The sequence below is a fragment of the Centruroides sculpturatus genome, unplaced genomic scaffold (assembly GCF_000671375.1).
Source record: "Centruroides sculpturatus isolate CEXI.00-Female unplaced genomic scaffold, Cexi_2.0 scaffold636, whole genome shotgun sequence".
Taxonomy (NCBI): domain Eukaryota; kingdom Metazoa; phylum Arthropoda; class Arachnida; order Scorpiones; family Buthidae; genus Centruroides; species Centruroides sculpturatus.
The window spans coordinates 295,535-305,205 of NW_019384931.1; the positions used below are offsets into that span (position 1 = coordinate 295,535).

A 9,671-nucleotide genomic window follows, 5' to 3' on the forward strand; every position below is an offset into this window, starting at 1 on the left:
GCATCATAGAACATTATTGTATTAAAGGACATGTAAATTGTATAAATTTAAATAGTGGCGCATGTGTTAATGCATGCTGGGATAGCTTGATAGAGTATAAAAGTACTGGCAACGTAACAATGTAATATCCACTGATGAGGCTGACAAGCGAAATATATATGGATAAAAAATTGGATAAAAATAGAAAAATAAAGTAAGAATTAGTGAAAGTGATTTTCTGGTCTTTCTCTGTTTTTAAACTCTATCGAAGTCGGATTTAAAAAGTGAATTCACTTGTATTTCTTAAAGGTTTTTTTAAAGGGAAAAAAATTTTAGAATTTATTAATTTTTAATATTTGAATAACCGATCCCATTGTTTTATTATTTATTTACCATTAAATAATCCATATTAGACAAATTAAGTACAGTATAGAGCTATAAAACATACTTGTGTATGAAGTAGGATATTTATACCATTTAACAAAAGAAAAAATGTAATTATTTCCAGCATAAAATTAAGTTTTCCCAAAAGAATTCAGATAATGAACTAAATTTTATTTAGGCTATATATTTACAACAGAATTTATTCGCATTCATATAACTTGTTAATACATTCAATGTCGGATTGTAACAGAGAGTCCCATTCGTAAATTTCTTTAATGGTAACATTTGGAAGAGTTGGCATTAAACTTATTTTACCATATTTAGCGAAGGATTTAGGACCATAATGCATAATGCTATCGTAACTATAATGGTCACATATTCTCAAGAAGTTCTTATCGTACATCAGAAACGAACTCTTATGTTCTGCTCGTAAAAAAAATCATCAGTTCAAACTATTTATGCATAAAACTACATTGAACAGTATGACTTACCTTCTTCAATATTATTCCACAAAATTTTAATATATTTATCACGATCCGGTCGATTATGTTCGTGATAGAAGCCAATAACGTGGCCTAATTCGTGAAGTATTATTCCGAGGTTCCAACATCCACTTCCTAAATTAAGAATCTGACGTCCACCNTATATTTTATTGAATTCTGTTTTTTTTTTCTTTATAGTAATATTATCTGCCTATCAGTGGCTAGTTTGTTATCTATTAAAAGGCAGCCATGAAAAATTAGAAAATGAAATAAGAAAAGGGGAAAATACTTTTACTGCTCGGAATAACTCACAAGTGTACTTTTGCCAGCCATTGTCATTAGCATTTTTTGAGGTAATTTGATAAATCTATACTGGTTATCATCAGAATTAAATATTTTACTGTTTTTTCTTTTCATTTTTGACTTTACTATCCTGAAGGCAGTTAAGTTTTTTTTTTTTTTAGTCATGGGTACATTTGTCTTCATATACCCATGACTATGGGCTTGCCTAATGGACTCATGAGTCATGGGCTCTCTTCTACATGGATTCATGTAGAGGAGAGCCCATTATAATATATTTTATTCAACCAACTCACTGATGAAAATTTGAGTTATTTGGATTCAAATTTCCACTAGTGCAAATGTTTGAAGCAAGGTTAGTAGGCTAATGCAGTGCCCTCTAATAGTGGGCTAACGCTACTTGTTTCTGATGGTATTTATCCTGTAAATAATAAACTGTAACAAAATATTTTGTAAAGAAGTTTGAGAACAATTTTCATAAGTTATCTTTATAGTTTAAAGATGTAAATATCTAAATTTTACCTTTTAGAAGGACCAAGATATCACAAAACTTACCGTATTTACTTGCATATAATACAATTCCGCTTATAGGACGAGGTGTGACTTTAGAGATCAAAATAAAGAAAATTAGATTTATTAATACAATTCTAATTTTATTTCATTTAACCACAAATAAAGTGTCAAAAGCATGTATTAAAGAAAAAAACTATATTTGCCATAATATGTGATGAATAACATTATAATGCATATTATGACTAGAAAAAGTTTATTTTTAATGATTCAGAATAATTCATTAAAAATAACCATTTAACTTATATGAAATAAGTACATTTATAATCATTGCTAAGTGACCTGTATTTCATTAATGATTTTATAAATAATAAGCATTTTCTGCGGATGAATGAGATGCAATGCAGTTTTTAATTGATGGACATAGGATTAAACCAATAAACAAAGAGGGATGTGTCTTAATTTGTTTACAGTAGATGACAACTTATGATAAATAGACTAATAGACTGTAGACCTATAATGGCAGCATGAACTATATATGGTTTATAGAAATTATTGCAAAAACGCAAAGAATCCTTTGCTCATGTGTATAGGATGACCTAGGTTTTTGAAACAGTGAAAAATGAATGAAAGTGCATAGACTCAGAACAGCTGAATTCATCATTTCATTCCAGAATACAAATGCACATCAATGAATGGAGATACCCCCTTTTCTCCAATAAAAAGAAGTTTAAACTTGAGAAATCCACTGAAAAAGTCAAGGCCTCTGTCTTCTGGGATGCTTTGTCAATTTGTGGAACCAAGAAAAACAGTCCAAGAATGAAATGAATTTATGGTATCTTTTTAAAATAGTTCTCAAAGTTTTTCTTTCAAAAAATACTTTGTTACAACTAAAAAGTTGTAGCATAAATTCTATCAGGCATAGATGCATATGGGTAATTTCTAATGAACAACATATTAGTAGAGTGAAAAAAGGAAATTCAAATGATTCTATCATTAATTAAGAGGAAGAAATAATTAGTATTTCAAATTAACAATAAGCAGTTTTTACTGTGTTTTAAATTAGATATTATTATCAGAATTAGAATATTCTGAAAAATGCAAGTTAAACTACACTTATAATACAAAATTTGTACTACCTTTGTATTAAGTGTTCCATTTTTATTATAACTAAAATATGCAAATGTTTGAAATTTACACTAATTATTCTTTGCTTCTCTACATAATTGCCTATAACATTGAGACATTTTTCTCAGTATTTAATTAGGATTTGGAAATGTTATGTACATGTACACAAGTGTTCACTGGGACAAATAAGTCAATTGTCCTTACTGGATCAAGCCTTAGTGACCATGTGTGAAAGGATTTGGAAGTTGGAACTTTATTATTAATTTTCTTAGGAGTGTTGGAAAATTTTATTCTCTGTTCACTCAGTAGTATGGTAAATTACTTGATATAAGCTCAGTCTGATTCAAACAATAATTATGGTAGTGGGAGTATATTCCTTTGTCTCATTGGAAAAGTTGTAGTAGATGCCTGTGCTTGAGTGTAGAAAGTTGTGCCCTGCCTACAGAAGTATTATCATACAACATAGATCTTTCATACCTTGATTTGTTCTGAAACATTGATCTTCCTTCACTGTTGAGAATATGTGAAAGTCACTTGATATTAGATATGGACTGTATGGTGAAGATGTTTCTATCTGAGTTTCACAGTTTATGCAGCATCTTGGCAGTGTGAGGAGTGGAATTGTCATCAACAGGAGCATTCCATCAATGAGAAGTCTGAGATGCTTTCAATAGATTGCTAATTGAAGTCATGCAATGTTTCACAATAACTGTATCTTGGACTGTTTTTCTTGGTTCCACAAATTGACAAAGCATCCCAGAAGACAGAGGCCTTGACTTTTTCAGTGGATTTCTCAAGTTTAAACTTCTTTTTATTGGAGAAAAGGGGGTATCTCCATTCATTGATGTGCATTTGTATTCTGGAATGAAATGATGAATTCAGCTGTTCTGAGTCTATGCACTAGATGAAAGCATCACTGTCCTTCTGATAACAGAGCAGATGCATTATATTTGATATGAGCAGATGTAAGAAGTGAGCCACAGAACCCTCAGATGACACTTGTAGGAAATACAAATCATGCACAAAATTATACATTACCAAATTGGTTTGCAAGCTTTTAACACAAACTGACTACTTACATTAACATAACTAAATAGAAAATATAATCCATCAAAACACAAAGTCATTGTGTTTGCACAGAAGTACAAACTACTACACACTCATTAAAAATACGTACCTCAAATGGTCATAGAAAACAGTTTGTGCAAAATATACTATTGCCAAGCCATAATCATGTACAAAACAATCTGTCAGAACAGACCAAACGCCATAACACCAAACATTTACTGACCAGTAAAACAAACGTATACATCATAGACACCCACAAAATACAAAATACATGCCCTGAAAAACTTAGTAAATACTCAGAACTTGCCCATGGAAAACAAAAAGAGAACTAAAGCTTCCTTGGAGAACAGATGAGATATTTCTTGATCGTATCATTATTTCTTACTCACACAGGTCCTGCCTCATACACAACAAAAATCCAGATACATCAGTGCTTCAGTACACACAACACATTACAGAAAGTACATACTAAATACATCGCACAAGAAATCCTTAAATACAAATACAGATACATGTACAAATAGTAGGTCTATATAACTACAGTAAGTTTTTCTGATTAGGCATAGCACCATGCATCATTATTAATTAGCAGAGTAGGATACAATCCATCAGTCCCATGATGATGATGAAATTATTAATAAATATTTAAATTTTATTTTAATTGGAATGGCTAGAAATTGTATTATATCATTTTTATCGTGGGTGCTACTTAAACAAAATCGTGTGTCTTAATAGTAATTAAATTTTTAATACAGTATTCATTTTAAGATAATTAATTAAACTTCAACATATTTTTTTATACCCGTTAAATTATTCTTTATAACGAAAGATATTAATAAGTTTAATATACGTATAATTTTTTCAGCTTTCCATAATTCAGAGGTTTTACGATTTTATTACCGAAGAAACGGTTGACGTCGTCCTGTCGTCTATATTAAAGAAAGTGTGTTCTTTGTACGCTCTCTGGAGTTTAGAAAAACATTTAGCAATTTTTTACGAAGGTAATTTCAATTAAATTTTTAAATTATTAAATGTCGATAGATACAAATACTCAAATGGTATTATATAAGATAAAATCATCGTGGTACGATTAAAAGTAAAGTTATTAGTTACTAAAACATCTTTTAGTAATATTTTTATCCAAGATGTTTATTGTTTAGGTAAAATATATTTAATTAAAAAATATATGGCAAGCAGCTAGGTAAGCAAAATTCAATTCAAAGTAAACAGATTGTGCCATTGGTTTTCTTAGCCGCTTTTCTAGCACAAGACATCTTTTCATGTCTGTGCTTTCGGCTCGCCCCACTCGTACCCAGGAAACTAATAATCACGAAACCAATTTGGATATTCCGTTGCCAATTTAAGAATTAAGTTCGTATTTTATCGATTATCGGAAATAATCTGAGCGGGACAATTTCGGATAACGGATCACAATCGCTAGAGAAAGAATAAAAAGGTATACATATTTTTACTTTAAGGTATTTATTTAAAAGGTTAATTAAATCATTGCCTGCGGGAATTTTGCAAGTGCACTGAATTCTTGATATTCTGTTCGCTGTAATGAATATGCACAGAACAATTCATCGTGTCTAGCATAGTGTTCCTTTTAGAAAGTTCTTATAAAAAAAAGTTAGTTTACTTTACATGTTATTTCAAAAATTTTTTCAATGTATGTGTATGTGTATATATATATATATAATCTCATCCATGGATGTTGATCACTAGCCACATGTGCCTACTGTTGACTGTTCCAAATAAGTAAGTAGTTTTTTTAATTGCTTTGGGTGTTCTCTATATACGCACAAATTTGAAAATAATTACTTATTAGAAATACTTGGTGGTTTTATTTCTCATTCTTCCAATAATTTAGGAAACAAGTAAAGTTTATTTCAAATTTAATAATAATCACGTTTTTAGTCTTAATTAAAATTTGTTTCTTTCCAAATGTATTAATTTTTTTTTACGTATCCTATTAAAACAGGCGAATATTTTAAAGAAGGAAAGATGGCGTCTCTGATTAAAGACGGAATTTTGTCATTGTGCTCCTTCCTTAAAAACGAAGCCATAGCTCTTGCAGACGTAATTTCTCCTCCAGATTTTATTCTTAATTCGGTTCTCGGAAATTCTGATGGACAAGTAAGTCTTTTTATAAAACCTATCTTAATTTCAAACTGTTTAGTACGACGGAAAGTAAATATTTTCGAATACAATTTATAGGTTTACGAACATCTTTATAATGCCATTGTTCAGAGATCGGGAGCGCAAGACAGGCCGTTCTGGTGGAAGGAATTTCTCAAAAAACCTTCGGTTCATTCTATACGAGCTAAACTTTAAAAAAATCTTCTGCGTTTTTACTGCCATTCCATTTTATATCTGCATTTTATTTTTTATGAGTTTATCATTAAAACCAGTATTATTATTATTATTATTATTATGCTTTTTAATATGTATAATTTCGATCTGCATAATTTTTATGCAATTTGTTGTTTTTGGTTAAATAAAATTGGGAAAGTTTGTAAAGTGTTTCATTTTATTACAAAAGAATTTACTATAATCTATGTTAGGCTCAAAGATCAAATTGCTCGGCGAGCGTAAAACACGACCCGTGTGTCTGGTCTCGAGTTGTGTGTAACAATACAAACGTGTTGGGAATGTCAGATGGTACCAACTCGTTCAGTGAATAGTCTCGCTGTATGAGTTTGATACCACGCGACACTCCACTGTAAGTACTGTAAGTAGCAACACATTTGTGTTGCTACTTACAGCACATAACTGGAGACTCGGCACCCAGAACGCCAAATTTTGGTTTCCAAGAAAAACAAAATTTGTTTCCGGAGGGTGAGGGGGCGCCAATATAGTGTCGCGGCCCGGGCGCCAGTTATGTTCGCTACTGTGTTTATTATTACGCCACTGATGTTTATTGGCAACAAATTCTATTAAAACTCGAGGGAAAAAAGTATGCATAGAAATCTTTGGTGTAAATAGTAGTAGTAGTGGTTTGGGTAGCACTGATCACAAAATTAATTTTTCATACGAATAATTTTTTAATGGAATTATTTCAGATCACAAAATTAATTTTTCAAGAGAAATCTTGGGCTATAGATTATGTTAAAAAGCATCAATTATCAGCGAAAGATCAATGACAAGTCGATTTTACTACCAAAAAAATTCATGGATTAAATTTTATAGACGAATATATATTAATAATTCTCAACCACATCCGATATTAGTACAAATTGTAAACATTATTATCGCAAATTAATTTTATAATTTAATAATTAAAAAGAATTTATTAAACTTTGTCTTATTTTAAGTTGTCATGTTTTAATTTACTTGGATATTAAAACAANGGCTCGCCCCACTCGTACCCAGGAAACTAATAATCACGAAACCAATTTGGATATTCCGTTGCCAATTTAAGAATTAAGTTCGTATTTTATCGATTATCGGAAATAATCTGAGCGGGACAATTTCGGATAACGGATCACAATCGCTAGAGAAAGAATAAAAAGGTATACATATTTTTACTTTAAGGTATTTATTTAAAAGGTTAATTAAATCATTGCCTGCGAGAATTTTGCAAGTGCACTGAATTCTTGATATTCTGTTCGCTGTAATGAATATGCACAGAACAATTCATCGTGTCTAGCATAGTGTTCCTTTTAGAAAGTTCTTATAAAAAAAAGTTAGTTTACTTTACATGTTATTTCAAACATTTTTTCAATGTATGTATATGTATATATATATATAATCTCATCCATGGATGTTGATCACTAGCCACATGTGCCTACTGTTGACTGTTCCAAATAAGTAAGTAGTTTTTTTAATTGCTTTGGGTGTTCTCTATATACGCACAAATTTGAAAATAATTACTTATTAGAAATACTTGGTGGTTTTATTTCTCATTCTTCCAATAATTTAGGAAACAAGTAAAGTTTATTTCAAATTTAATAATAATCACGTTTTTAGTCTTAATTAAAATTTGTTTCTTTCCAAATGTATTAATTTTTTTTACGTATCCTATTAAAACAGGCGAATATTTTAAAGAAGGAAAGATGGCGTCTCTGATTAAAGACGGAATTTTGTCATTGTGCTCCTTCCTTAAAAACGAAGCCATAGCTCTTGCAGACGTAATTTCTCCTCCAGATTTTATTCTTAATTCTGTTCTCGGAAATTCTGATGGACAAGTAAGTATTTTTATAAAACCTATCTTAATTTCAAACTGTTTACTATGACGGAAAGTAAATATTTTCGAATACAATTTATAGGTTTACGAACATCTTTATAATGCCATTGTTCAGAGATCGGGAGCGCAAGACAGGCCGTTCTGGTGGAAGGAATTTCTCAAAAAACCTTCGGTTCATTCTATACGAGCTAAACTTTAAAAAAATCTTCTGCGTTTTTACTGCCATTCCATTTTATATCTGCATTTTATTTTTTATGAGTTTATCATTAAAACCAGTATTATTATTATTATTATTATGCTTTTTAATATGTATAATTTCGATCTGCATAATTTTTATGCAATTTGTTGTTTTTGGTTAAATAAAATTGGGAAAGTTTGTAAAGTGTTTCATTTTATTACAAAAGAATTTACTATAATCTATGTTAGGCTCAAAGATCAAATTGCTCGGCGAGCGTAAAACACGACCCGTGTGTCTGGTCTCGAGTTGTGTGTAACAATACAAACGTGTTGGGAATGTCAGATGGTACCAACTCGTTCAGTGAATAGTCTCGCTGTATGAGTTTGATACCACGCGACACTCCACTGTAAGTACTGTAAGTAGCAACACATTTGTGTTGCTACTTACAGTACATAACTCGAGACTCGGCACCCGGAACGCGTTGTGGGTGTACGGAAACGGCTGCAGCAAGAAGTTTCGCGTCCTGCCTGTGTAAAAAGACCACAAAGTGGTAAGTCATTCTGGAAACTTGTGAAGTTTTCTAAATATTAAAATTATTTATAATTTTAATTTACTCGAGAAATTTTTGATCTGAAACTAATTTATAACCTGAAAAATTAATTTATTAGGTTATAAATAATAAAAGTTAATAAGGTTATAGAAAATAATTCTTCCAAACATTCACAAGACATTGTTCTAACTTCTAACTACTCAACGGTCTCGAAACTGAACGGCACGATGGCACACACGTTAAGATCAGCCCGCGCAGTCTGAAACTGTGCTGGAGAATCAAATGGTTTTTCGAATCTACTCCGGTGGTTGGTACAGTTCGCCAAAACTGTTACGTTTTCCCCCACACACAACCAGGAATTACTCAAGGTTGGGCCTGCACGGTTAATCCTCAAAGGATTAACTTAAAATTATACGCGTGTAACTGACTAAACCGGGTGAGGTTGATGTTCTGTAAAGCGCATGCACGAATGAGTATAATCTGGCTGTTTGGAAGCTGACAATACAGCGCTTCCATTCCGCCACTAATATTCGAATATACAATAGCGATCTTACCGTTTTTTTCACACGTAGTATAGAAATTTGTAATAAGATACATAATGCGGTTATAATAAAATATTAATTTTATGAAAATACAGTAGAGCCTCGATTATCCGACCCCCGATTAACCGACCGTCCTAGTCAGAAAATTTCAAATGTCCGCTAGTGATGTGGCACTACAATATTTGGCTATGTCTTGGCTACTGCAATATTATTTTTACGTGTTTTAGCTGGCAACACTCATTCGACCATGAAAGGGAGCCAGTATTTAAACGAGGCTTAATTTTCTAATTTTTAACGATACAATAGCGACGATTATTATTTAAAAAAATTTTTGTTAGGCTTAACATCGATGAAAATTCAACGC

At 31.3% G+C, this 9,671-nt stretch overlaps 2 protein-coding genes and 1 long non-coding RNA gene across 3 annotated transcripts in view; 2 read left to right on the forward strand and 1 right to left on the reverse strand.

The window, feature by feature from the left end:
* LOC111631993 (peroxisomal acyl-coenzyme A oxidase 3-like) overlaps positions 1-6,365 on the forward strand; it is a 42,539-nt gene extending 36,174 nt beyond the window's left edge. The window contains exons 12-14 of the mRNA XM_023376340.1: positions 4,717-4,852; positions 5,833-5,987; positions 6,069-6,365. Coding sequence (XP_023232108.1) covers positions 4,717-4,852; positions 5,833-5,987; positions 6,069-6,185 — 408 coding nt within the window. The 3' untranslated portion in view covers positions 6,186-6,365. The remainder of the gene's footprint in view (positions 1-4,716; positions 4,853-5,832; positions 5,988-6,068) is intronic.
* On the reverse strand, positions 514-1,004 carry LOC111631994. The gene is made up of 2 exons (XR_002757790.1): positions 855-1,004; positions 514-786 (listed from the first exon to the last, which is right to left on the reverse strand). It is a non-coding gene; the product is annotated as an uncharacterized LOC111631994 (long non-coding RNA).
* A 1,228-nt stretch (positions 6,366-7,593) lies between the features above and the next one.
* On the forward strand, positions 7,594-8,413 carry LOC111631992 (peroxisomal acyl-coenzyme A oxidase 3-like). Its single transcript, XM_023376339.1, has 2 exons — positions 7,594-8,038; positions 8,120-8,413. Exons 1-2 carry the CDS (start codon positions 7,907-7,909, stop codon positions 8,234-8,236), a joined length of 249 nt encoding a protein of 82 aa, XP_023232107.1. The 5' UTR covers positions 7,594-7,906; the 3' UTR covers positions 8,237-8,413.
* Positions 8,414-9,671: the final 1,258 nt, after the last annotated feature.